The sequence below is a fragment of the Lonchura striata genome, chromosome 27 (assembly GCF_050655825.1).
Source record: "Lonchura striata isolate lonStrDom1 chromosome 27, ASM5065582v1, whole genome shotgun sequence".
Classification (NCBI taxonomy): Eukaryota; Metazoa; Chordata; class Aves; order Passeriformes; family Estrildidae; genus Lonchura; species Lonchura striata.
This window is the reverse complement of record NC_140729.1, coordinates 1,131,240-1,157,626: the sequence shown is the minus strand read 5'-3', so window position 1 is coordinate 1,157,626 and position 26,387 is coordinate 1,131,240. Positions and strand designations below refer to the sequence as shown.

At 54.0% G+C, this 26,387-nt stretch overlaps 4 protein-coding genes and 1 non-coding gene across 6 annotated transcripts; 1 reads left to right on the top strand and 4 right to left on the bottom strand.

Annotated features, from left to right (window-relative positions):
- Positions 1-490: 490 nt before the first annotated feature.
- On the bottom strand, positions 491-6,423 carry ATP5MC1 (ATP synthase membrane subunit c locus 1). The gene is made up of 5 exons (XM_077788330.2): positions 6,345-6,423; positions 4,311-4,359; positions 3,524-3,598; positions 2,198-2,361; positions 491-647 (listed from the first exon to the last, which is right to left on the bottom strand). Exons 2-5 carry the CDS (start codon positions 4,347-4,349, stop codon positions 533-535), a joined length of 393 nt encoding a protein of 130 aa, XP_077644456.1. The 5' UTR covers positions 4,350-4,359; positions 6,345-6,423; the 3' UTR covers positions 491-532.
- Positions 6,424-7,187: 764 nt separating this feature from the next.
- On the bottom strand, positions 7,188-10,941 carry LOC146765135 (uncharacterized). Its single transcript, XM_085561736.1, has 4 exons — positions 10,865-10,941; positions 9,916-10,107; positions 8,925-9,026; positions 7,188-7,959 (listed from the first exon to the last, which is right to left on the bottom strand). The coding sequence occupies exons 1-4, from the start codon at positions 10,939-10,941 to the stop codon at positions 7,872-7,874; spliced, it is 459 nt and encodes a 152-aa protein (XP_085417862.1). The 3' UTR covers positions 7,188-7,871.
- Positions 10,942-11,256: 315 nt separating this feature from the next.
- LOC146765134 (uncharacterized) lies at positions 11,257-21,192 on the bottom strand. Its single transcript, XM_085561724.1, has 2 exons — positions 19,720-21,192; positions 11,257-14,127 (listed from the first exon to the last, which is right to left on the bottom strand). Exons 1-2 carry the CDS (start codon positions 20,191-20,193, stop codon positions 12,658-12,660), a joined length of 1,944 nt encoding a protein of 647 aa, XP_085417850.1. The 5' UTR covers positions 20,194-21,192; the 3' UTR covers positions 11,257-12,657.
- Positions 20,934-21,005, top strand: TRNAQ-UUG (transfer RNA glutamine (anticodon UUG)). Its single transcript has one exon. It is a non-coding gene; the product is annotated as a tRNA-Gln (tRNA).
- A 1,608-nt stretch (positions 21,193-22,800) lies between the features above and the next one.
- On the bottom strand, positions 22,801-26,056 carry GNGT2 (G protein subunit gamma transducin 2). Of its 2 annotated transcripts, XM_077788429.2 has the most exons (3): positions 25,756-26,056; positions 25,318-25,413; positions 22,801-23,865 (listed from the first exon to the last, which is right to left on the bottom strand). In XM_077788429.2, the coding sequence occupies exons 2-3, from the start codon at positions 25,399-25,401 to the stop codon at positions 23,740-23,742; spliced, it is 210 nt and encodes a 69-aa protein (XP_077644555.1). In that variant the 5' UTR covers positions 25,402-25,413; positions 25,756-26,056; the 3' UTR covers positions 22,801-23,739. The 2 variants fall into 2 exon arrangements, with proteins under 2 accessions (XP_077644555.1, XP_085417861.1); XM_085561735.1 differs by lacking the exon at positions 25,756-26,056 and having other exon boundaries at positions 25,318-25,735.
- Between the last annotated feature and the right edge of the window lie 331 nt (positions 26,057-26,387).

The following is a 26,387-nucleotide window of genomic DNA, read 5'->3' as shown; positions in this document are numbered from 1 at the left end:
CAGGCCACGATCTGTCCCAGAATGTGAATAATAAAGGTAAAAAAGCCCAAAAGCAGCGATTTCCATAGAGAAATCTGGGAATTCCATCCCAGCCCCCTAACCCAGTGCTCAACCCCAACCTCTGCTTTCCCAGGGTCCAGATTTGGGGGGATTTTTGCAGATTTGAGTTAACTCCACCTTCGTTTTCCATGCCAGACCTGGGATTTTGCACCCAGGCCAGGCTCTCCCCCAGAACGTGAATAAGAAAGGTAAAAACTCCCAAGGCAGCGATTCCGGAGGGAATTCCGTGGTTTCCTCTGGGAATTCCATCCCACATCCCAAAGGGAAAGAATTCTCTCAATGTCCAACCCCAACCTCTGCTTTCCCAGGGCCCAGATTTGGGGGGATTTTTACAGATTTGAGTTTTCCACGCCAGACCCGGGATTTTGCACCCAGGCCAGGCTCTCCCCCAGAACGTGAATAAGAAAGGTAAAAACTCCCAAGGCAGCGATTCCGGAGGGAATTCCGTGGTTTACTGTCGGGAGAGGAGCTGTCACATGGCGAAGAGGATCAGGAATGCCACCATGAGGCAGAAGAGCCCCATGGCCTCGGACAGCGCGAAGCCCAGGATGGCGTAGGAGAAGAGCTGCTGCTTCAGAGACGGGTTCCTGCCGGGGAAACTGGGAATGGGAACGGGAACGGGACAGGGAATGGGGAATGGGGCAGGGAACGGGCCAGGGAAATCGGGAATAGGGACTGGGAACGGGGAATGGGACAGGGAAATCGAGAATGGAGACCGGGAAATCGGGAATGGAGACTGGGAATGGGGAATGGAAACCAGGAACAAACATCGGGAATGGGGGCCTGGAGCAGGGAATGATGCCCCAAACCGGGGAATAAAACCAGGGAATAAAACCCGGGAATAATGTCCCAAACCAGGGAATGGCCCCAGAGAATGGCCCCTGGGAATGCCCCCAAATCCCAGGGAATGGCCCCAAATCCCAGGGAACGGCCCCAAATCCCAGGGAATGGCCCCAAATCCCAGGAAATGGCCCCAGTTCCCAGGATAAGGCCCCCAGGAATGCCCCAAATCCCAGGAACGCCCTGAGCCCAGTGCCCAGCAGTTTGGGTCCCAGCAGCGGGGGTCCCAGCAGTTTGGGTCCCAGCAGCAGGGTCCCCAGCAGCGGGGGTCCCCAGCAGTGGGTCCCACACTTTGGGTCCCCAGCAGTGGGTCCCAGCAGTGGGTCCCAGCAGTGGGTCCCAGCAGCGGGGGTCCCACACCTTGGGTCCCAGCAGTTGGGGTCCCACACCTTGGGTCCCAGCAGTTGGGGTCCCACACCTTGGGTCCCAGCAGTGGGTCCCACACCTTGGGTCCCAGCAGTGGGTCCCACACCTTGGGTCCCAGCAGTGGGTCCCAGCAGTGGGTCCCAGCAGTGGGTCCCACACCTTGGGTCCCAGCAGTGGGTCCCACACCTTGGGTCCCAGCAGTGGGTCCCAGCAGTGGGTCCCAGCAGCGGGTCCCAGCAGTGGGTCCCACACCTTGGGTCCCAGCAGCGGGGGTCCCAGCAGTGGGTCCCAGCAGTGGGTCCCACACCTTGGGTCCCAGCAGTGGGTCCCCAGCAGTGGGTCCCAGCAGTTGGGGTCCCAGCAGTGGGTCCCACACCTTGGGTCCCAGCAGTGGGTCCCAGCAGTGGGTCCCAGCAGTGGGGGTCCCACACCTTGGGTCCCCAGCAGTGGGTCCCACACCTTGGGTCCCCAGCAGTGGGTCCCACACCTTGGGTCCCCAGCAGTGGGTCCCAGCAGTGGGTCCCAGCAGTTTGGGTCCCAGCAGTTGGGGTCCCAGCAGTGGGTCCCAGCAGCGGGTCCCAGCAGTGGGTCCCAGCAGCGGGGGTCCCACACTTTGGGTCCCAGCAGTGGGTCCCAGCAGTGGGTCCCAGCAGTGGGTCCCAGCAGTGGGTCCCACACCTTGGGTCCCAGCAGCGGGGGTCCCACACTTTGGGTCCCAGCAGTGGGTCCCAGCAGTGGGTCCCAGCAGTGGGTCCCAGCAGTGGGTCCCACACCTTGGGTCCCAGCAGCGGGGGTCCCACACTTTGGGTCCCAGCAGTGGGTCCCAGCAGTGGGTCCCAGCAGTGGGTCCCAGCAGCGGGGGTCCCAGCAGTGGGTCCCAGCAGTGGGTCCCACACCTTGGGTCCCAGCAGCGGGTCCCCGCAGCGCCCACCTGGCGTAGCCGATGATGAGGCTCCCGAAGACGGTGCCGATCCCCGCCCCCGAGCCCGCCACGCCCACGGTGGCAGCGCCGGCCCCGATGAACTTGGCGGCCGTGTCGATGTCCCGGGACAGCGCCGTGCTCCGGAACGGCCGGGACAGCACCGGCAGGGACAGCTGGGGACAGCGACAGTCAGGGACAGGGACAGGGACAGCCAGGGACAGCGACAGTCAGGGACAGGGACAGGGACAGCCAGGGACAGCCAGGGACAGCTGGGGACAGCGACAGTCAGGGACAGGGGACAGTGACAGCCAGGGACAGCCAGGGACAGCTGGGGACAGCGACAGTCAGGGACAGGGACAGGGACAGCCAGGGACAGGGAGAGATCAGGGACAGGGGACAGGGACAGTCAGGGACAGCCAGGGATAGCTGGGGACAGCGACAGTCAGGGACAGGGACAGGGACAGGCAGGGACAGCCAGGGACAGGGAGAGATCAGGGACAGGGACAGGGACAGCCAGGGACAGCCAGGGACAGGGACACGGAGAGATCAGGGACAGGGGACAGGGACAGTCAGGGACAGCCAGGGACAGCTGGGGACAGCAACAGTCAGGGACAGGGACAGGGACAGGGACAGTCAGGGACAGGGAGAGATCAGGGACATGGGGACAGTCAGGGACAGCTGGGGACAGCGACAGTCAGGGACAGGGACAGGGACAGCTGGGGACAGCGACAGTCAGGGACAGGGACAGGGACAGGCAGGGACAGCCACGGACAGGGAGAGATCAGGGACATGGGGACAGTCAGGGACAGCTGGGGACAGGGACAGTCAGGGACAGGGACAGGGACAGTCAGGGACAGCCAGGGACAGCCAGGGACAGGGACAGCGACGGACAGGGAACAGTGACAGTCAGGGACAGAGGACAGGGAGAGCTCAGGGACACAGGGACAGCCAGGGACAGGGACAGATCAGGGACACCTGGGGACAGGGACAGCCAGGGACACGGGGAGAGGGAGAACTCAGGGACAGGGACACGGGGACAGCCAGGGACACCTGGGGACAGGAAGAGCTCAGGGACACCTGGGGACAGGGACAGGGCAGGGACAGCTCAGGGACACAGGGACAGCCAGGGACAGCCAGGGACAGGGCAGGAACACCTCAGGGCTGGCACCCAGCATGGCAAGGGGGCATTGGTCCTGATCAGCAGCAGGAGGATGGAGATGAAGGATGAAGGAGCAGGACGGGGATGAAGGAGGATGAGGACGGGGACGAAGGAGCAGGATGGGGATGGGGATAAGGGATCAGGATGGGGACGGAACCCAAGCCCACCCGTCTCACCTGGGCGCTCTCCTCAGGCCTGCTGAGCACAGCCACGGACACCGGCCTGGCCAGAGCCCGGGAGCAGCAGCGGAGCTGCAGGGACAGGACAGGGATGGGACAGGGACAGGGACAGGGGACAGGGACAGCGGGTCAGCCCTGCCCAAACATCCCCAGCACAGAGAGCCTGTTTCCAAAACCCAGCCCAAACCCCTGCACCCCCAAACCCAGCCCAAACCTCTCTGCACCCCCAAACCCAGCCCAAAGCCCCCTGCACCCCCAAACCCAGCCCAAAGCCCCCTGCACCCCTAAACCCAGCCCAAACCCCTGCAGGGGTCCCCAAACCCAGCCCAAAGCCCTGCAGGGACCCCCTGGGAGCAGAGATCAGCGTTCCCAACCCTCAGGAACCCCAGAGTTTTTGTGGAGTGCTGGAATGCCCCTAAAACATCCCAAACTGACACAAAACCCGGAACCCAGAGCGCTGTCAACGCAGGGGGCTCCTATTGCAGCCCCCTGGATCAACCCCACACCCCCCGGGCTGAGCACAGCCCCAGAAATTCCCCTTCTCCCACTTTTCCACGTGTTCTCCTCCTGGGAAGAAAGGGATTCCCATGGAAATCCCGTGGAAATCTGGGAATTCCTGCTGGGAGCAGCGCTGGGCCTGCAGCCGAGTGCCAGCCACTCACATGGTGTCACCAGAGGTCACCTTGTTCCCTTCTTGCCTAAAGCAGGCTCAAAACCCCGGGATCCCAGCTCAGCAGTGCCACAAATCCCAAATTCCTGTGGGAATTCCCAGGGAAGCACCTACCAGCGCCGGGGAGCTGAGGAGAGCCACGGGGGCCGGCATCCTGCTGGGTCTGCGGGGGAAAAGCACAGAAATGTCACAGGAATAACCCAAAGGGACAGGATCCGTGTCACACACAGGGACAGGATCCGTGTCACACACACACAGGAATAACCCAAAGGGACAGGATCCGTGTCACACACAGGGACAGGATCCGTGTCACACACAGGAATAACCCAAAGGGACAGGATCCGTGTCACACACAGGGACAGGATCCGTGTCACACACAGGGACAGGATCCGTGTCACACACACAGAGGAATAACCCAAAGGGACAGGATCCGTGTCACACACACACAGGAATAACCCAAAGGGACAGGATCCGTGTCACACACAGGGACAGGATCCGTGTCACACACAGGGACAGGATCCGTGTCACACACACACAGGAATAACCCAAAGGGACAGGATCCGTGTCACACACAGGGACAGGATCCGTGTCACACACAGGAATAACCCAAAGGGACAGGATCCGTGTCACACACAGGGACAGGATCCGTGTCACACACACACCACAGCTCCTCCGCTGTCCCCTCCGAGGGGCACCAGCCCCAGGGTCGTGTCCCCAAGATTTTGTCCCCAGGGTCGTGCCCCCAGGGATTTGTCCCACTGACCCTCTTGTGTCCCAAGGTTTTAACCCCACTGTGATCCCAACTGTCCCCAAAGGTTTCACCCAATTGTGTCCCCAAAACTTTAATCCCATAGTCACTGTCCCCAAGGTTGTGTCCCCAGGGATTTGTCCCACTGACCCCAGCGTGTCCCCAAGGCTTTAACCCCACTGTCCCCAAAGCTTTAACCCCACCGTGTCCCCAAATGTCCCCAGGGTCCTGTCCCCATGGATTTGTCCCACTGACCCTCTTGTGTCCCAAGGTTTTAACCCCACTCTGTCCCCAGCTGTCCCCAAAGGTTTAATCCCATAGTCACTGCCCCCAAGGCTTTGTCCCCAAGGTTTTAACCCCAATGTCCCCAAGGCTTTGTCCCCAGCCATGTCCCTAGCTGTCCCCAAGGCTTTAACCCCAGTGTCCCCAGCTGTCCCCAAAGGTTTCACCCAATTGTGTCCCCAAAGGTTTAATCCCACAGTGACTGTCCCCAAGGTTTTGTCCCCAAACCTTTAACCCAGCTGTGTCCCTGACTGTCCCCAAGGCTTTAACCCCAGTGTCCCCAGCTGTCCCCAAAGGTTTCACCCAATTGTGTCCCCAAGGTTTTAATCCCACTGTGACTGTCCCCAAGGCTTTGTCCCCAAGGTTTTTACCCCAGTGTCCCCAACTGTCCCCAAAGGTTTCACCCCACTGTGTCCCCAAGGTTTTAATCCCACAGTGACTGTCCCCAAGGCTTTGTCCCCAAGGTTTTAACCCCAGTGTCCCCAAAGCTTTAACCCCACTGTGTCCCCAAAGCTTTAACCCCACTGTGTCCCTAAGCTTTTAACCCCAGCGTGTCCCTGACTGTCCCCACCGTGTCCCTAGGGTTTTAACCCCTCCATGTACCTGATTGTCCCCAAAGTTTTAACCCTCCCGTGTCCCCAAGGCTTTAACCCGCCATGTCCCCGACCCTCCCCAAGTCTTTAACCCCCTCGTGTCCGTGTCCCCGACCCTCCCCAAGTCTTTAACCCCCTCGTGTCCGTGTCCCCGACCCTCCCCAAAGCTTTAACCCCCTCGTGTCCGTGTCCCCGACCGTCCCCAAAGCTTTAACCCCCTCGTGTCCGTGTCCCCGACCCTCCCCAAGTCTTTAACCCCCTCGTGTCCGTGTCCCCGACCCTCCCCAAGTCTTTAACCCCCTCGTGTCCCTGACTGACCCCCCCCGTGTCCCCAAGTCTTTAACCCCTCCATCCCCCCCGTGTCCCCGGCTGTCCCCCAGCCCTCACCCTCCCCTCCCTCCCCCCTCCCCGTGAACCCCCGCTCGCTGCCTCCCCTGGCTCCCTCGCGGCTCCCCGAGCGCATGGCAGGCGCAGGGCCCGGCGGGGCCGCTGGGGGCCGGGCGGGGCCGCTGGGACCGGGCGCACCTGGGGCTCCGCTCGGGCCGGCGGCGGCGGCGCCTCTGTGGGCAGCGTCACCTTGGCCGTGTCCCCGCCGGCGTCCTCCGCGCCCATTGGCTGCCGCCGCGCGCGCGCGCCCGCGCCCGCCCTCCCCATTGGCCGGCCGCCGAGGAAGCCCCGCCCCCCCGCATCCGGGGCACGGAGATGGGGGAATGGAGGGAGGGCGGTGATTGGTGGGCTGGGGAGGGTGGGAGCGCGGTGATTGGGTGAGGCGGGTGTCAATCTGGCAGGGGGCGGGTCGGGATGGGGAAAAGGGCGGGAGGGGAGGGGAGGGGATTTGGGATTTGGGATTTGGGATTTGGGATTTGGGATGGGGATTTTGGGATCTGGGATGGGGATTTGGGATTTGGGGTTTGGGATGGGGATTTGGGATGGGGATTTGGGATTTGGGGTTTGGGATGGGGATTTGGGATGGGGATTTGGGATTTGGGATTTGGGGTTTGGGATTTGGGATGGGGATTTGGGATTTGGGATTTGGGATTTGGGGTTTGGGATTTGGGATGGGGATTTGGGATGGGGATTTGGGATTTGGGGTTTGGGGTTTGGGATGGGGATTTGGGGATTGGGGATTTGGGTTCTGGAATCGGGATTTGGGATGGGGATTTGGGATTTGGGGTTTGGGATGGGGATTTGGGATGGGGATTTGGGATTTGGGGTTTGGGATGGGGATTGGGGTTTGGGATTTGGGATCTGGGATCTGGGATCTGGGATGGGGATTTGGGATGGGGATTGGGGTTTGGGATTTGGGATGGGGATTGGGGTTTGGGATTTGGGATTTGGGGTTTGGGATTTGGATTTTTTTGGGGGGGGAATTTTGGGATGCTCAGAGCCCCTCCCCGATCCCACGGAGAGAAATTCCAATATTCCAGCAAGAGAAAATCCTTTATTTCGGGAAGGGAATTCCATGGAAATCCTGGAGCTACGCGGCCCTGCTGAGGAAAAACCCAAAATTCCCAAAAATCCCCCGGAATTTCCATTTAAAAAACCCCCAAAAATCCCCCCAATTTCCATTAAAAAACCACCCCGAAATATTTTAAAGGGTTTTTAAAAATGGGATTTTTAAAAAGGGGAATTTAATAAAAGGGAATTTTAAAAAAGGGGATTTAAAAAGGGAATTTTAAAAAGGGAATTTTTGAAGGGATTTCCTGCAGGACAGAGCTCAGGGTTCTGGGATTTTCCTGGGATTCTGCTCCTCCCATTTTCCCAGAATTATCCAGATCCCAAATATCTTATTCCCAATTTTCATATTATTTTAAATTTTTTTGTGTTTTTTTGGGGTGGTTTTGTGAGGTTTTTTGGTTTTGTTTTGGTTTGTTTGTTTGTTTGTTTTTTTAGTGGGAATTACCCAAAATAATTGTGGAAACTCAATCAAAACCCAAAATCCTGAGTTTGGGTTGGAAAAATCCCAAATCCCATCCTTCTTTGGGCACTCCCAAGGGGAAAAAAATTCCCAAAAAACCTCGAATTTGGGGGGATTTGGGGCATTTTGGGCACTCACGTGGCCCCGCAGCGCTCGCCCGACTTCAGCCGGGTCAGGAACTCCTGCTCCAAAAACTCCCCCAAAATTTCCAGAGCTGGAAAACTGCAGAGAAAAAAAAATAAAATTCAGTGAAAATGGAATTAAAGAGGAAAAAATTCCCGATTTTCATGTCCTAAATTCGGAGGGATTTTGTTGGGTTTTAATATTTCTCGCTGGGGTAACGACCCCGAAAATGTGAATTTTGTCTGGAAATTCGTGGGGTTTTGGGAATCCCAGGGTGGGGTTTGGCCCCAAAAGGGGAAAAAAGCTGGAAAAACAACAAATCCCCCCAAATTCCATAAAAAACGACAACCAAAAAATCCCAAAATTCTGTGAAAAAACCCAACAAATCCCCAAATTTCTGTGCAAAACACAACAAAATCTGCGAATTCTGTGAAAGAAGCAAATAAATCCTCTAAATTGTGTAAATCCCCCCAAAATCTCCACAAATTTTGTATAAAATCCAAATAAATCCCCTCAAATCCCATTTTAAAAAACCCCAAAATACCCAGAAATTCTGTACAAATCCCCAAATTCCATTTAAAAAACACCAACAAATCCCCAACAAATCCCCAAATTCCATTAAAAAACCCCAAAATATCCTGAATTTCCACAAAACCCCAAAATCCCAACAAGTCCCCAAATTCCATTTTAAAAAGCAAAAAAACCTCCCCAATTTCCATTAAAACCCGAACAAATCCCCAAATCCCATTAAAAAACCCCAGAAAAATCCCCCCAATTTCCATAAAAATCTCAACAAATTCCCAAATTCCATTAAAAAACCCGTAAAAATTCCAATTTCCATTAATATCCCAACAAGTGCCCAAATTCCATTTAAAAAACCACCCCCAAATATCCCGAATTTCCACAAAAACCCCAAAAAAATCCCCAAATTCCACTAAAAAAACCCCAAAAATCCCCCCCAATTCCCATTAAAAATCCCAACAAATCCCCAAATTCCATTAAAAACACCCCAAAATCTCCCAAATTTCCCCCAGTTCCCCCATCCCGATCTCCCCCCGCCTCGCCTCTGCTTTTCCCGGATTTTCCGGAGCCATTCCCGGAAATCTTCGGCTCCCGGCGCCCCCAGGTCCGATCTTCCCCCATCCCCGGCCTCGCTCCCGGGGTCGCTGGAAAGGAAAACCGGGAAAATCCCAAAATTCCAGCCGAGGCTGCCCCAACGTCGCTTCTCCAAAATCCCGCTCCGAGGAGGGAAAACTCCACGGATTTGGGGAAAAATGGGAAAATCCCAATCCCGGTGTTGGCCGAGGGAAAAACAGCCGGGATTGGGAATTTGGGGATTTGGGGAAATTGGGAATTCAGGAAATATGGAATTTGGGGATTTGGGAATTAGGGAATTTGGGGATTCTGGAATTGGGGAATTTGGGATTGGGGGGTTTGGGAATTCAGGAAATAGGGAATTTGGGGATTTAGGAATTGGGGAGTTTGGGAATTTGGGAATTGAGGAGTTTGAGAATTGGGGGAATTGGGAATTCAGGCATTTGGGGATTCAGGAATTGAGGAATATGGGAATTGGGGAATCCAGGAATCTGGGGATTCAGGAATTGGGGAAATTGGGAACTGGGGATTCAGGAATTGGGGCACGTGGGAATTGGGGATTTGGGAATTGGGGAACTGGGAATTGGGGACTGGGGATTTGGGAATTTGGAAATTGGGAATTGGAAACTGGGGATTGGGGAACTGGGGATTTGGGAAGTGGGGAAAGGGATTTGGGAAGTGGGAAATGTGGGATTTGGGAATTTGAGAATTCAGGAACTGGGAATTGGGGAACTGGGATTCGGGAATTGGGGAACTGGGAATTTGGGAATCGGGATTCGTGAATTGGGAATTCAGGAACTGGGGTTCGGGGACTGGGGATTGGGGATTGGGGATTTGGGAATCGGGATTGGGGAATTGGGAATTCAGGAACTGGGGTTCGGGGACTGGGGACTGGGGAACCGGGATTGGGGAATTGGGAATTCGGGAATTCGGGAATTCGGGAATGGGGAGCGGGCTCACGCGCTGTCCCTCTCGCGCCGCTCCAGCAGCCAGCGCACGAAGCTGCGGCCCAGCGCGCGCTCCACGCTGCGGCTGTAGTCGCTGGCCAGCGCCGCCTCCGAGTACCGGCGCCGCACCGGCACCGGAACCGGCACCGGAACCGAGCCCGGCACCGGAACCGAGCCCGGCACCGGCACCGCCGCCGCGCCGGGCCTGCGGGACCGGCACCGCTCAGCCCGCGGGTACGGGAATGGGGTCAGCTCATCCCGGGATGGGGTCAGCTCATCCCAGGATGGGGTCAGCTCATCCCAGGGGAGATCCCGGGAGATCCCGGGATGGGGTCAGCCCGGTCAGGGGTCCCGGGAGATCCCGGGATGGGGTCAGCTCATCCTGGGATGGGGGTCAGCCCGGCCAGGGGTCCCGGGGAGATCCCGGGTCAGCTCATCCCGGGATGGGGTCAGCTCATCCCAGGGGAGATCCCGGGAGATCCCGGGATGGGGTCAGCCCGGCCCAGGGGAGATCCCGGGAGATCCCGGGTCAGCTCATCCCGGGATGGGGTCACTGCTCATCCCGGGGTTTGGGCTGAGAGCCGATCCCATTGGGATTTGGTCACTCCCGATCCCATTGGGATTTGGTCACTCCCGATCCCATTGGGATTTGGTCACTCCCGATCCCATTGGGAGACCCCTGGACACATTCCCAGTTCCCTGCCCACCGTGGTGCCATTCCCAGTTCCCGGGGCCATTCCCGTTCCCGGTGCCATTCCCGGTTCCCGGTGCCATTCCCGGTTCCCTGCTCACCCCGGTGCCATTCCCGGTTCCCGGGGCCATTCCCGTTCCCGGTGCCATTCCCGTTCCCGGTGCCATTCCCGGTTCCCCGCTCACCCCGGGGCCATTCCCGGTTCCCGGTGCCATTCCCGGTTCCCAGTGCCATTCCCGGTTCCCGGTGTCATTCCCGGTTCCCCGCTCACCCCGGGCTCTCCTCCGCGCACATCACGCCCAGCCCGGCCAGCAGCAGCGGCAGCGCCCACAGGGACCTCAGGGACATTTCCCGGGCGGAATTCCTCGGGATAACCGGGATAACGAGCGGGATAACCGGGATAACGAGCGGGATAACCACCGGGATAACCGGGAGCTGCAGCGAATCCAGCGGGATCGGGCTGGGAATTCCCCCCGTGCCACGAAGCTCCCGCCCCTGGCAGCCGAATCCGTCCTTCCCAAAATCCTCCCAAACTCCTTCCCAAAATCCTCCCAAACTCCTTCCCAAAATCCTCCCAAACTCCTTCCCAAACTCCCAAAGCTCCTTCCCAAACTCCCATTTCCCCAGAATTCCCATTCCCCCAGAATTCCCATTCCCCCAGAATTCCCATTTTCCCAGAATTTCTCACCTCCCCAGAATTCCCATTTTCCCAGAATTTCTCACCTCCCTGTGCGGATTCCCGGCAGCTCTGCAGCCCCGGGGCCGCTCGGGGCCGTTTTTATCCCGATTCCAGAGGGTGACCAGGAAATCCAGGCGGGAATTGGAGCAATTCCCGCAGGAAATCGCCTCGGGAATTATTGACATTAACGGCAATTAAACATTTCTGCCTCAGGGCGTTAATCAGGCTGTTCCAGCCCTAATTCCATGGAAAAAAACCCCCCAGAATTCCCATTTTTTTCTAGGGAAAAACCCCAGCCTGCTCCTTCTCGGTGAAATCCTCGGATCCTGTCGCAAATCCAGGGATCTGCCAGCCCCAAATCCAGAATTTCCTCCCCAAAAATGGGAGCTGCAAAAGGAGATTTGGGATGGAGAGGGGCAGATCCAGTGTGGGATTGAAAAATCCCAGTTTGGGATTCCCAAATCCCAGTTTGGGATTGCCAGATCCCAGTTTGGGATTGCCAGATCCCAGTTTGGGATCCTCTTTTGGGATTCCCAAATCTCTTTATGGAATTGCCACGGATACCCCGTTCCCGGATCCCAGATCCCATTCCCAATCCCAGATCCCTTCCTGCTCCATGGATATCCCATTCCCAAATCCCAAATCCCATCTCCCAATCCCACCCTGTTCCCTGGATATCCCATTCCCATTCCCATATCCCATTCCCTGGAAATCCCATTCCCTGGAAATCCCATTCCCTGGATATCGCATTCCCATTCCCATTCCCCATTCCCATTCCCTGGATATCCCATTCCCATTCCCATTCCCATTCCCATTCCCATTCCCGTTCCCATTCCCATTCCCCATTCCCATTCCCATATCCCATTCCCATTCCCTGGATACCCGGTTCCCAGGGAACCCCGGATCCCGAGGAGCCTCCGGGGTGATTAATTGGGGTAATTAGTGCCTAATTACCCTCCGGGGAGCCAATTAACCCCGCTCCCTTCCGAGGCCCGGCTGGAAAAGCGGGAATGTTGATCCCGGGATCGTTCCGGCCATCCCGCTTTGCCCGGAGTTAATGGCGTGAGGAATTTCCAGCTGGAGCCCCGGAAACCCCCAGGTTGTTTTTGGGGGGTTGTTTCAGGGTTGTTTTTGGGTTGTTTTAGGGTTGTTTTGGGGTTGTTTTGGGGTTGTTTTTGGGGTTGTTTTTGGGGTTGTTTTGGGGTTGTTTTTGGGGTTGTTTTGGGGTTGTTTTTGGGGGTTGTTTTTGGGGTTGTTTTTGGGGTTGTTTTAGGGTTGTTTTTGGGGTTGTTTTGGGGTTGTTTTGGGGTTGTTTTGGGGTTGTTTTGGGGTTGTTTTTGGGGTTGTTTTTGGGGGTTGTTTTTGGGGTTGTTTTTGGGGTTGTTTTAGGGTTGTTTTTGGGGTTGTTTTGGGGTTGTTTTGGGGTTGTTTTGGGGTTGTTTTTGGGTTGTTTTTGGGGTTGTTTTGGGGTTGTTTTTGGGGTTGTTTTTGGGGTTGTTTCGGGGTTGTTTTGGGGTTGTTTTGGGGTTGTTTCGGGGTTGTTTTTGGGGTTGTTTTGGGGTTGTTTTTGGGGTTGTTTTTGGGGTTGTTTTGGGGTTGTTTTGGGGTTGTTTTGGGGTTGTTTCGGGGTTGTTTTTGGGGTTGTTTCGGGGTTGTTTTTGGGGTTGTTTTTGGGGTTGTTTTTGGGGGTTGTTTTGGGGTTGGTTTTGAGGTTGTTTTAGGGATTGTTTTGGGGTTGGTTTTGGGGTTGTTTTTGGGGTTGTTTTGGGGTTCTTTTGGGGTTGGTTTTGGGGTTGTTTTTGGGTTGTTTTTGGGATTGTTTTGGGGTTGTTTTTGGGTTGTTTTTGGGGTTGTTTTGGGGTTGTTTTGGGGTTCTTTTGGGGTTGGTTTTGGGGTTGTTTTTGGGTTGTTTTTGGGATTGTTTTGGGGTTGTTTTTGGGTTGTTTTTGGGGTTGTTTTTGGGGTTGTTTTGGGGTTGTTTTTGGGGTTGTTTTTGGGGTTGTTTTGGGGTTGTTTTGGGGTTGTTTTTGGGGTTGTTTTTGGGTTGTTTTTGGGGTTGTTTTTGGGGTTGTTTTTGGGGTTGTTTCGGGGTTGTTTCGGGGTTGTTTCGGGGTTGTTTTTGGGGTTGTTTTTGGGGTTGTTTCGGGGTTGTTTCGGGGTTGTTTTTGGGGTTGTTTTTGGGGTTGTTTTTGGGGTTGTTTTGGGGTTGTTTTTGGGGTTGTTTTGGGGTTGTTTTTGGGGTTGTTCTCCAAGGCTTTTCCAGGGATTCTCCAAGGCTTTTCCAGGGGTTCTCTCTGGGTTCTCCAAGGCTTTTCCAGGGGTTCTCTGTGGGTTCTCCAAGGCTTTTCCAGGGGTTCTCTGTGGGTTCTCCAAGGCTTTTCCAGGGGTTCTCTGTGGGTTCTCCAAGGCTTTTCCAGGAGTTCTCTCTGGGTTCTCCAAGGCTTTTCCAGGGATTCTCCAGGGGTTCTCCAAGGCTTTTCCAGGGATTCTCCAAGGCTTTTCCAGGGGTTCTCCAAGGCTTTTCCAGGAGTTCTCTGTGGGTTCTCCAAGGCTTTTCCAGGAGTTCTCTCTGGGTTCTCCAAGGCTTTTCCAGGGATTCTCCAGGGCTTTTCCAGGGGTTCTCTGTGGGTTCTCCAAGGCTTTTCCAGGAGTTCTCTCTGGGTTCTCCAAGGCTTTTCCAGGAGTTCTCTCTGGGTTCTCCAAGGCTTTTCCAGGAGTTCTCTCTGGGTTCTCCAAGGCTTTTCCGGGGGCTCTCCAGGGGCTCTCCAGGGCTCACAATTTTGGTCGTTATCCCACGAATCCCGTCGGTCATTCCCAGCAAAAGCCACGGGAGAACGTCGGGAGAGGAGGAGCCGCTGTGGGTGGGAGGTTGTGGGAAGGCGGCTCCGGGCGGCATTCCCAGGATCCCGGGCTGTCATTCCCAGATGGCGCAGCGCAAGATCCGGGACATCCTGGCGCACGTGAAGCAGCAGCACCAGAAGGGCCACGGCGGCCAGAGCCAATCCCGGAGGAAATAGGGAACCCCGGAGGCCAAATCCCGGGAAAACGACACGGCACGGCCGGGCCGGGCTCCGAGAGCTGGGAATCAGCAGGGAGACAGGGATGGGGATCCGCAGGGATCGGGAATGGGCAGGGATGGGAATGGGCAGGGATGGGAATGGAAAGGGATGGGAATGGACAGGGATGGGAATGGACAGGGATCGGGAATGGACAGGGATTGGGAATGGACAGGGATTGGGAATGGGCAGGGATCAGGAATGGACAGGGATTGGGAATGGACAGGGATTGGGAATGGACAGGGATGGGAATGGACAGGGATGGGAATGGACAGGGATGGGAATGGAAAGGGATTGGGAATGGACAGGGATGGGAATGGACAGGGATTGGGAATGGGCAGGGATTGGGAATGGACAGGGATTGGGAATGGACAGGGATTGGGAATGGACAGGGATTGGGAATGGACAGGGATGGGAATGGACAGGGATGGGAATGGACAGGGATGGGAATGGAAAGGGATTGGGAATGGACAGGGATGGGAATGGAAAGGGATGGGAATGGACAGGGATTGGGAATGGGCAGGGATTGGGAATGGACAGGGATTGGGAATGGACAGGGATCGGGAATGGGCAGGGATTGGGAATCCACAGGGATGGGGAATGTGCAGGGATGGGGATGGACAGGGATTGGGAATGGAAAGGGATGGGAATGGACAGGGATTGGGAATCCACAGGGATTGGGAATGGACAGGGATTGGGAATGGACAGGGATGGGAATGGACAGGGATTGGGAATGGGCAGGGATGGGGATCCGCAGGGATCGGGAATGTGCAGGGATGGGAATGGACAGGGATTGGGAATGGGCAGGGATGGGAATGGACAGGGATGGGAATGGACAGGGATGGGAATGGACAGGGATGGGAATGGACAGGGATGGGAATGGACAGGGATGGGAATGGACAGGGATGGGGAATGGACAGGGATTGGGAATCCACAGGGATTGGGAATCCATACGGATCAGGAATCACTTCCACAGGGATTGGGAATTTCAACCCCCAGCGGAATTGGGAATTCCATTGGGAATGGAACACCAGACATTTTCCCTCATTTTTCCCAATTTCCCCTTTTTTTCTCATTTTTCCCAATTTTCTCTATTTTTTACCAATGAAAATTCCCACTGTGGAAATGCTCACCTTTCCTCATAATGAGGAAAATTAATCCTGGAAAAAACTTTCTCTTTTCCCTTTGGGAACAGCAATAAAACCACCCAAAAATTCCCCAAAAAAAACCCCAAAAATGGGTAAAAGGGAAAAAAATCCCCTTTTTTTGTGAAAAAAACATGGAATTCCTCAACTCCATAATCATAATTTGGGAAATCTGTGCAGGAGGGATTGGGGAGAGCTGGGCTCCTCATTCCCAAACCCATCCAGCCTGGAAAAAATTCCCAAAAATTTAAGGGATAAAAATATTTGGTTTTTTTCCTGATTTAAGGGAAAAAAAAAAAAATCCCCAAATTCCTCATTTCTGTGGGAAATTCCCAGTTCCCAAGGGAGAAAAATGTGGATTTTAGGAATGGCAGCGGGCGCTGATTCCAGGGTGGGGTTGGAAGGATTTGGGATTTTGGGAATATTTTGGGAAGTGCCCGAAGCTGCTGCTCCCCACCCAGGGCTGGGCTCCCGGAATTCCAGCCCCAAAAATGGGGATTTCCCGGGGTTTTCCCCCAAAATGGGGAGGACGGGAAGGGCAAATTGGGATGGAATTGGAGGAAAAGCTGGGAACGACGGGGAAAAATGAGAATTCGGGAGAAAAAGGAAAATTTGGGATGAGTTTGGAGGGACGGGAATGGCGGAAGGAAAGCTGGGATGTTCCCACGTGAAAAAGTGGGAATTTGGGGCAAAGTGGGAAAAATGTGGGGAAAAAAAGTGAAATCGGGATGAATTTTGAGGGAGGAGGGTGATGGGAGGATTCCCAGAAAAGACTAAAAATTGGGAATTTGGGGGAAAAAAAAAGGGAAAGTGGGATGAATTCTGAGGGAGGATGGAAGGGCTCCCAAATGGGGTTAAAAAGTGGGAATTTGGGAGAGAAAAAGTGAAAGTGGGAGGAGATTTTCGGGTGGGAGTGATGGGAGGAAAATCGGGATGAGACAAAAAATTTGGGAATTGGGGCCAAAGGCGGCCCCGGCCATTGGCCGTGGATTGAACGGAGCCCAGGCGGGAATTCCGGGGAATCCTCCCAAAAAAGCGCCTGGAAAAGCAGGAAAAGCAGATCCAGGGAATTCCCTGGAATTCTGCCAATCCAGGGCGACAAAAAAAAACCCGGGAATGACAAAAAACCACAAAAAAAGCTCAAAAAAAGCTCAAAAAAAGCTACCTCAGGTGCGATTACCTCAGCTATGGGATATTCTGATTTTTTGGGGCTGTTTTCACTTTATTTTGGGGTTTTTTCGGGGCTTTTCGCTGATATTTTATATAAGAGGTGCTAACGGGGAGATTTTATTTTTTTAATGAAAAAGAGAAAAAAAAAAGAGAATTTGTTGGAATTTTTTTAATTTTTAAAATAGAAGAATCCCGGCATTCCGGAGAGAACGTCGGGAATTCTGGACCTAGTGGAAAAGATGGCAGCAGCTTCCTTATTTTTGATATTTTTATGGAATTTTTCTGCCCTTTCCCAGAGGAATTTCAGCTCTCAGGCATCGTCGCTCTCCAAAAAAATCCGGGAAAATTCCAAATTCCATTTTCCCAGTGGAAAAAACTTGAATTTTTTTCCCTTCTTTTTGTTTTTCCTTTTTAAAAAAAGGAAAAATCATTTTTTAAAAAGGAAAAATCATTTCTTAAAAAGGAAAAATCATTTTTAAAAGGAAAAAATAATCTAGAGGAAAAAAAAAGAAAAAAGTAATTAAAAAGAAAATAATATCTTAAAAATAGGGGAAAAAAGGCTTAAAAATATTCAAAATAATTTAAAAATACATAGGAGGAGGGAGAGTAATTAATTAATTAAGGGATGAATTCCTTCGTTAGGCGGGAGCCCACCCAGCCCAGCCTCTCCCTGCTCCAGAACCTCACAGCTGATTGTTCCTGGGGAAATCCCAATTTTTGGGTCAAATCCCAATTTTTCTTGGTCAAATCCCAATTTTTGGGTCAAATCCCAATTTTTCTTGGTCAAATCCCAATTTTTCTTGATAAAATCCGCTTTTTCCTTGGTGAAATCCCGATTTTTCTCAGTAAAATCCTTTTTTTTTTCCCCATTTTTTTTAAATCCAAATTTTTGGATGAAACGTTCAGCAAAAAAAAATTCCCAAATTTCCCAAAGGAGCCAATTTTGGGGCTGTTTCCCCCCATCCCCATCCCGAATATTTGGGATTGGGGAATGTGGGATCCCCCCTCCGGCGGGGGGGGGAGCGCTGAGCTTTTATTCCCAAAAAAAATTTTTGGGAATAAAATGAAAGGAGCCGGATTTGGGCTCGGCAGCTCCCGTCCCTCGGGGGCGTTTTCCCGGTTTTCCTTGGAATTTTTCCCAGGGAAAACGGGTTGGAATACTTGAAATTCCCGTTCCCGGCAAATCCCCATCCCAAATTTTCCCTCCCCATTCCGAGGAAATCCGGGAGCAGCCGTTCCCAAATCCCGTCGCTGGGATCTCTGGGAAGATCTCGACCCAAATTCCCAAAAATTCCGGGAATTTTCGCTGCTTTTCCCGCCCTTTCCCCATCCCCGCGTCCTCTCGGCGCTGTCGGAATTCCGAGGGGGAATTCCCAGAGGGAAAATTAATTTATATCCAAGAGATTCGTGGGAAGGAAGAGACCTCGGAGCATCTCCCGCTCTTCGCTGGAAAAAGCTGGAAAATCGGGAAAAGCAGGAAAATGGGAATGAGATGGATCCGGAATGGAATGGAAAAAACGGGAAAAATTCCCTAAAATCAGCAGGAAAATGGGAATGAGATGGATCCGCCTCTCGGGGTGAATTAAATCCGGGAAATCCGCGGGATCGACCGGAAGCAGGCGGGAATTCATCCTCAGGAATCCGCGATCGTCTCCTCGGACGCGCATCCGGATCCAGAATTCCTTGGAATTCCAGGAGCAAACTCGGCCTTGAGCCAGGACCCCGCTGCTCCAGGTTTGGGATCCGTGAAATCCCGGGAATCAGGAGGGGAGCGGGAGATGATTCCGAGAGTCTGGAATGTGCAGCGGTGCCCACGGAGCCGGGAATGATCCTGGAATGATCCTGGAATGATCCTGGAATGATCCCAGGATGCTCTGGGAATGATCCTGGAATGATCCGAATGATCCTGGGAATGATCCTGGAATGATCTGAGAATGATCCTGGAATGATCCTGGAATAATCCCAGGACAATCCTGGGAATCACCCTGGGAACAATCCTGGAATGGTCCCAGAACAATCCCAGAATTATCCTGGAATGATCCCAAGAATTATCCTGGAATGATCCTGGAATGATCTGAGAATGATCCTGGAATGATCCCAGGACAATCCTGGGAATGACCCCAGGAACGATCCGGGAATGGTCCCGGAATGATCCGGGAATGATCCCAGAACGATCCCAGAACAATCCCGGACTGGTCCTGGAATGATCCCAAGAATTATCCTGGAATGATCCCAGGAATGATCCTGGAATGATCCCAAGAATTATCCTGGAATGATCCTGGAATGATCCCGGGAATGATCCCAAGAATTATCCTGGAATGATCCCAGGAACGATCCTGGAATGATCCTGGAATGATCCCAGGATTCCTCATCCACAACCAATCCCGATTTTTTATCTACCTCTTAGCCATAGGTGACTCTAGGTAGGGGCGACTCCCCGGGCGTAGTTTTAGGGAGAAAAAGAAAATTAAATTAAAAAAAAAATAAAAAAAATTTAAAAAAAAAAGCTTAAAAAAAAAAGTTTTAAAAAAGTAAAAAAAAAAAATCTACACTTTTTCCAAAGAAAACGTTCTTTTACAAAAAAATAGGATTTTAAAAACCTAGGATTTAAAAAAAAATAGGATTTATGGGATTGCTTTCCCTCAGGGAAAGTTGATTTTTAGTCCTTGGAAGCTCCAGACCTCACCAGTCCCAGATTTGGGCTGTGACTGATTTTATTTTTATTTTTATTTTTATTTTTATTTTTATTTTTATTTTTGTCTTTATTTTTAATACTCGATTTTTGTTTTGTTTTGTTTTTCCTTGGATTTTTCCTCCTCCCCTCTCACCCCTCCGGCCTCCCGCAGGACTGGGGGAATCCCAGCTGATAATTTGGGTTTTTTTCCTATTTTTCCATTGGTTTGGCTTTTTTTTGGGTGATGGCAGCAGGGGGGGAGGGGGTGGAGCTGAATTTTGGGAGCATCCAAAGGTGCTGCTTTTCCCAGGAAATTTCAGGCTCTTTAGGTAAAAATTGTGATTTCTGGGGTGTCGTTTTGCCTCTTTTTTGGGTTATTTTCACCTTTTTTGCCCCTCTTACCTCTCCTGATCCACGTCCTTCCCTTTTCCCGGGATTTGGGATGGATGCGGGCTCCGTTCCTTTTCCGGGGAGGAGGGTTTTCCTTAGTATTTTAATTTTTTTTGGGCCACAAATCGCTTTATTTCCACTGTTTCGCTGTGAAAAAATAAAAGAGCAAAAACAGAGAAAGAAGCAAAAAAATAAAAATAAAAAAAATTCCAAGTGTTTGTGTGGATTTGTGGGATTGGGGCGGGAAAAGGGGGAAAAGAAAAAATAAAGGGGATATGTAAAATTAAAAGGGAGAAAATAGAGGGGAAACAGGAAAATAAAAGAGGAAAAATGGGAGGAAAAAAAATAAGGGGAGAAACTGAAAAAAAAGAAATTGAGGGGAAAATAAAGAAAAAATAGAGAGGAAAGAGAAATAATGGAGGTAATAAAGGGAAAAGGGATCAATATAGGGAAATTAGGAAATATAGGGGGAAATGGAAGAGACATAAAGGGAAATAGAGGAAAAAACTTTGAAAAATTGAAAATAGAGGGGGAAAATAAGGGGAAGGGAAGAAGAAAAGGAGGAAAAGAGGATAAATAGGAAAAGAAAGAAGAACTGGAGGAGAAAAAGGAATAAAAAGAGGAAAATGGACGGGAAATTGAGAAATTAAGGGAAAACGGATTGCAGATGAAAAATAAATGGGGAAATGTTAAAGGAGAAATAGAAAGTTAAATGAAGGGAAATGGTGGTGGGGGAATAAAATAAAGGGGAAATAGAGAAATAAAATGGGGGAAAAACGGCAAATAGAGCAGGAAAAAGAAATAAAAGGGGGATAAGGAAAGGGAATAGAGGAAAAACAGATGAATAAATGGAAAATGGAGTGGAAAATAAATAAAGCGGGAAATAGAGAAAAACAGAGAAAGAAAGGGGGAGAAATAAAGGAAAAACCCCAGGGGAATTAAGGCAGAAATAAGTTTAAAAATCATAAAAAATGAGTTTAAAAAGCCAAAAATAAAGGCGGCAATCAGCGTGCCGGGCACGAGGGCTGCAGGAGGGGCCGGCGCGGGGGGGGAACGGCGGCGGCCGCGGGATGCCGGGGGGGTTGGAGGGGCGGGGATGCCGGGAATTGCCGGGATTCCCGGGAATTCCGGGATTCCGGGAATTCCGGGAATTCCGGGATCCCGGGAGCGCCGCGCCCCGCGGCCGAGCACAGGGAGGCGGCGCGGCGGCTCCCGCTACACCCAGCGGTCCCATGGTGTAATGGTTAGCACTCTGGACTTTGAATCCAGCGATCCGAGTTCAAATCTCGGTGGGACCTCGCGTCTCTTTTTGCCGGCGGCCGCCGCCGCGGGGCCGAGAACGGGCGAGGAAAGGAGAGGAGAGGAGCGGAGAACGGGGAGAGACCGCGGGGGCCGCCCCGGGAGCGCCGCGCCCGCCCCGGGCCCGCCGAGCTCCATTTTGTGCGGGGGCGCCCGCGCGTCACGGCGCAGGCGCGGGGGAAAGACGGCTGATGGAAGCCCGAGGGCGCTCCCCGTGTTCCGCCGCTGATTGGCTGAGCGGCGTGTCACTCTGGAAAGCCTGTATTTCTATTGGCTCGCTGCGCGCTTCGCCCCGCCTTTCACCGGCGAGGCGCGGAGCCCTCCGGGGAGATTCGCCGTCTCGGTTTTCCATCGCTGATTGGCTGTTCGGTCTGTCACTCTCACATGCTCTTATTTTTATTGGCTGAGCGCGCTTTTTGCACCGCCTCCTTCTTCCACAATCCATATCCCCCGGAGGGGCTTCGCGCTCTCCGTTTCCCACCTCTGATTGGCCGTATCTACTGTCACTCTCTCAACATCGCATTTCTATTGGCTGAGACCTTACTCTGCACCGCCTCCCACTTCAGCGAGCCCCCAGCAGCGGGTCCGCGCCCTCCGTCCTCCGCCGCTGATTGGCTGAGCGGATGTCACTCCGCCAACGGCGCGTTGCTATTGGCTGGGAGCGCGCTTCGGCCCGCCCCCCCAGCAGCGCGGAGCCCTCATCATGGCGGGTTCGCCCCGGATCCCTCAGAGGGGGCTTAGGCGGCCCTGACGCACCTTCCGGCCGTTTAACGGCGATTAACGGGACAATCCCTCCGGCCACAGCCCGGTTATCGCCGGGATTAGGGGCAGCTCAGGCCCCGGGGGGTCTGATCGCCTCAAAGCCGCGACAGGAAAATCTGGTTTTTAATTCTTTTTTTAACCTGGATAGCCCGACATGGCCTTGGAGCGGTGCCCAGGAGAAGAAGCGGCGCCTTTGGGTGCGCCCCAAGTGAATTTTGGAGCATCTCGCGTTCGGCTCCGTCACCCCCCAAAAAAACCACAAGCGCCATCGAAAAATAGGATTCTGCACTCCCAAAAAATCCCCCCCCCAAAAAAAACCCAAAAACAAACAAACCCCAAACAAACAAACAAAAAACCTAAATAAAGCCCCAAAACAAAGCAAAAAACAACCATAAAAAACAACCACCAAAAAACCCCACAAGCTCCATCGAAAAATGGGATTCTGCACTCCCAAAACCATCCCCCCCCAAAAAAAAAACCAAACAAAAAGTAAAACCAAAACCAAAACAAAGCAAAAATAACCACCAAAAAAAAACCTACAAGCTCAATCGAAAAATGGGATTCTGCACTCCCAAAAAATCCCCCCCCCCAAAATCCCCAAAAACAAACAAAAAAACCCAAATAAACCACCAAAACAAAGCCAAAAACAACAACAACAAAAAACCAACCACCAAAAAAACCACACAAGCTCCATCAAAAAATGTGATTCTGCACTCCCAAAACCATCCCCCCACTAAAAAAAAAAAAAAACAAACCCAAAAAAACAAAACAAAAAAACCCCCAAACCAAAACAAAGCCTAAAACAACCAAAAAAAATAACGACCACCGAAAAACCCCAGCAGAACCATCAAAAACTCCACCAAAAAGCAGGATCCAGCCCCACTGTGCACCCAAGTTTTAAAGGCAGAAAAAGGGAGAATTAAAAGAATAATGTCAGTCTCAGCTGTAGCGAATAAAATCCACCTCAGAGCAGAAAATAAACCCACAAATTCTGATTTTTTGGAGAGTATTTCCTGCAAGAAACAGAGGCTGTGGCGATGCTGGCGGGTTTATTGAGCAGCTGCGAGAAAGAGCAAAACCACCTCGATTTTGGGGGAGTTTGGGGGATTTTGGGGGGTTTTGGGGGTTCTGGCAGCACTGGGGGCTCCCTGCTGGAGGAAAATCCATTTTTTCTGATTTTTTTCTCTCTTTTTAGGGTGTGGGGAGCGCTGAGGCTGAGCGGGGATCCAGAGGCAGAATTCCAGGTGGGATCCGGAGGGATTTCCTTGGGATTTACCGGGGCTGGGAGGGGAGGAAGAGTGGGACAGCGCCTCGAGGGACTCCCAAATCTGAATTTCTGAATATCTGCTGCCTTTTTTTTGGGGTCGATGGTCTTGGGGCAGTTTTGGGAGAGTTTTTCCTCGAGATTAAATGGAAAAAAAAAAAAAATCCTGGAATGGGATTTTTTTAAAAAAACAAAACGTTTCCGAACAGCGAACCTACCCCATGGAATTCAGGAGCCGGCTGTGCCTGGGTTTTTTGGGTTTTTTTTTCTGTCAAGCAGGGGATTAAATATGAATTTATCCCAAAAAATCCCCGCTGGGGGCAGCAGGGATGCTGCAGGTCACAGCGCTGATTTTCCAGGCGTTTTCCCGAGGGAAAAGCCAGGAAAAAAGGGAAGTGAGGAGGAGGTGAGGCAGTGCTGGTGGCATCTCCCTCCTTCCCAGCCGGAATCGCGAGGATTTGGGGATTTTGGGGATAAATCACAAAGCTGGGATCCCCGCGGGGCTGTTTCCCCCATCCCCGCTAGCTCGGGCTGCTGAAAATGTGAAAATGCAGAAGTTTTGCCTTTTTTCGGTTTGTTTTTTGGTTTTTTTCTCGCGGGAAGCCCAAGCTCCGACAGCAGCGGGGTGGGTGGGGTGGGGATTTTGGGGCTGTTCCTGATCTTGTTTTCGGGGTGTGCTTTTCCTCCTCTCCGGGTGCAGCCGGGGCTCAGCTGATGGCGCAGCCGCCCTTCTCCTTGAAGGGGTTCTTGTCCTCGGGGACGCCCTTGAGCAGCGGGTCCTCGCCCGCCATCGACTCCATGTACTCCTTCATCTCCTTGCCCGTCTTGGACACCTGCCCGGGGGAGAGGCGGCTGCGGGGGATCCACCCAGGGGATCTGACCGGGATCTGACTGGGATCGGACTGGGATTGGACTGGGATCCAACTAGGATCGGACTGGGATTCACCCGGGATCTGACCAGGATCCGACTGGGATTGGACTGGGATCCGCCCGGGATCTGACTGGGATCTGACTGGGATCTGACTGGGATCCGCCCGGGATTGGACTGGGATCCGCCCAGGATCTGACCGGGGATCCGACTGGGATTGGACTGGGATCTGCCCTGGATCTGACCGGGATCCAACTGGGATCAGACTGGGATCCGCCGTGGATCTGACCGGGATCCAACTGGGATCAGACTGGGATCCGCCGTGGATCTGACCAGGGATCCGACTGGGATTGGACTGGGATCCGCCCAGGATCCGACTGGGATTGGACTGGGATCCGACCGGGATCCACCCAGGGTCTGACTGGAATCTGACCGGGATCCACCCGGGATCCGCCAGGGGATCCAGCCCAGGGACATCCACCCAGGGAACCCAGCCCAGGATCCGCCCAGGATCTGACTGGGATCCACCAGGGGATCCAGCCCAGGGATCTTCTGGGGGATCTGCCCGGGGAATCCGACTGGGATCCAGCCCGGGAACCCAGCTCAGGGATTCAGCCCAGAGATCCACCCGGTGGATCCACCCAGGATCCACCAGGGGATCCAGCCCAGGGATCTGCCCCAGGGATCCAGCCCAGGGCCACAATGGGCAAGTGGGACACGAGCCTGGGCTGGGGTATCCCAAAACCGCCCCTGGGGTGTCCCAAATGATCCCTGCGGAGTCCCAAAACCGCCCCTGTGGTGTGCCAGAACCATCCCTGGGGCATCCCAAAACCGCCCCTGGGGTGTCCCAAATGATCCCTGCGGAGTCCCAAAACCACCCCTGGGATTTGCCAGAGCATTCCAAATATTCCCGGGGTTGTCCCAGGGCATCCCAGAGCTTTAGGGGCAGCGTGGGTGCTCCTGCCTGGCTTTGGGGGTGGATTTCAGGGCCGGGGTTCTTCTCCTCCCCTCGGGTGGATTTCGGGGGCCGGGGTTCTTCTCCTCCCCTCGGGTGGATTTTGGGCCTGGGGTTCTTCTCCTCCCCTCGGGTGGATTTCGGGGCCAGGGTTCTTTTCCTCCCCTCGGGTGGATTTCGGGGCCCAGGGTTCTCTTCCTCCCCTCGGGTGGATTTCGGGGCCCGGGGTTCTTTTCCTCCCCTCGGGTGGATTTTGGGGCCCGGGGTTCTTCTCCTCCCCTCGGGTGGATTTTGGGGCCCGGGGTTCTTCTCCTCCCCTCGGGTGGATTTTGGGGCCTGGGGTTCTGTTCCTCCCCTCGGGTGGATTTCGGGGCCCGGGGTTCTGTTCCTCCCCTCGGGTGGATTTTGGGCCTGGGGTTCTTCTCCTCCCCTCCTTTTCCCTCCCTGCAGTGAGGGACTCACCATCTGCCTCTCGTTCTTCACCTCCTTCTTCAGCTGGTCCAGCTCCATCTTCAGCAGCTCCTTCTCGGTCATGTCCTGAGCCATCGTGCCCTGGAACTGAGGCATTATTTGGGTCATTGATTTTTGGGATCACTGCTGTGTGCCAGTGGATTGTGACCCCCCAGCAGCCCTGACCACTGCCTAGGAACATCCTCCCAGCTTTTTGAAGGAATAAAACATCTCAGCTTTCATTCCCCCAGCTTTTCCCAGCACGGCTCCTCCATCGCCCTGAGCTCCGTTATTTGCGCTGCCCTGAGAGTTTTTGGCGTGTGGAGGCTGGGGAAACCCAAATCTTTTTTCCCAAAAAAAAGAACGCGCCCAGACATCCCTGGGGACACCGGCAGCCCCGGGAGCTCCCAGAAGCGGGGGAAGCGGCTCCCGGTGCCCCGGGGCACTCACCGGGGCGCCGGGGCCGCTCAGAGCCCCATGGAGGCAGCGCAGAGGCTGCGGGCCGGCGCTGCCCCCGAGCAGCAGATGTCTTTGCTGCTAAGCTGATAATGGGCTCAGCAGCCTAAGCCGGTCAGGTGTTGGGAATTAGCCCCAAAGCCCGGCCTAATCGGGCCGGGCAGGGAGGGCGGGGGGGTCCGGCCGGGACAGCCCGGGAGACCCCGGGAGACCCCGGCCCTGCACTGGGCAGTGTCCGAGCCTGGGCAGTGTCCGAGCCTGGGGAGTGTCCGAGCCCGGGGAGTGTCCGAGCCTGAACAGTGTCCGAGCCTGGGCAGTGTCCGAGCCTGAACAGTGTCCGAGCCCGGGGAGTGTCCGAGCCCGGGCAGTGTCCGAGCCCGGGGAGTGTCCGAGCCTGGGCAGTGTCCGAGCGTGGGGAGTGTCCGAGCCCGGGGAGTGTCCGAGCCCAGGGAGTGTCCGAGCCCGGGCGGTGTCCGAGCCTGAACAGTGTCCGAGCCCGGGGAGTGTCCGAGCCCGGGCAGTGTCCGAGCCCGGGGAGTGGCCGAGCCTGAACAGTGTCCGAGCCTGAACAGTGTCCGAGCCCGGGCGGTGTCCGAGCCCGGGGAGTGGCTGAGCCCGGGGAGTGT

Bases quoted from the DNA above. Each gene is read 5' to 3' on its own strand.
- ATP5MC1 (XM_077788330.2), bottom strand. From the start codon at position 4,349: ATGCCGGCCCCCGTGGCTCTCCTCAGCTCCCCGGCGCTG. The intron at 2,362-3,523 runs GTGAGACGGGTG...CGCTGTCCCCAG, and splicing joins GGCCTGAGGAGAGCGCCCAG to CTGTCCCTGCCGGTGCTGTC. The intron at 648-2,197 runs GTGGGCGCTGCG...TTTCCCCGGCAG, and splicing joins CTCATCATCGGCTACGCCAG to GAACCCGTCTCTGAAGCAGC.
- LOC146765135 (XM_085561736.1), bottom strand. From the start codon at position 10,941: ATGTCCCTGAGGTCCCTGTGGGCGCTGCCGCTGCTGCTGGCCGGGCTG. The intron at 10,108-10,864 runs GTGAGCGGGGAA...CCGGTCCCGCAG, and splicing joins TGCGCGGAGGAGAGCCCGGG to GCCCGGCGCGGCGGCGGTGC. The intron at 9,027-9,915 runs GTGAGCCCGCTC...TTTCCTTTCCAG, and splicing joins CGGCGCGAGAGGGACAGCGC to CGACCCCGGGAGCGAGGCCG.
- LOC146765134 (XM_085561724.1), bottom strand. From the start codon at position 20,193: ATGTCTCTTCCATTTCCCCCTATATTTCCTAATTTCCCTATATTGATC. The intron at 14,128-19,719 runs GTAAGAGGGGCA...TCCCACCCACAG, and splicing joins AAGGACGTGGATCAGGAGAG to CGGCTCCTCCTCTCCCGACG.
- GNGT2 (XM_085561735.1), bottom strand. From the start codon at position 25,434: ATGACCCAAATAATGCCTCAGTTCCAGGGCACGATGGCTCAGGACATG. The intron at 23,866-25,317 runs GTGAGTCCCTCA...TCCCCCGGGCAG, and splicing joins TGAAGAACGAGAGGCAGATG to GTGTCCAAGACGGGCAAGGA.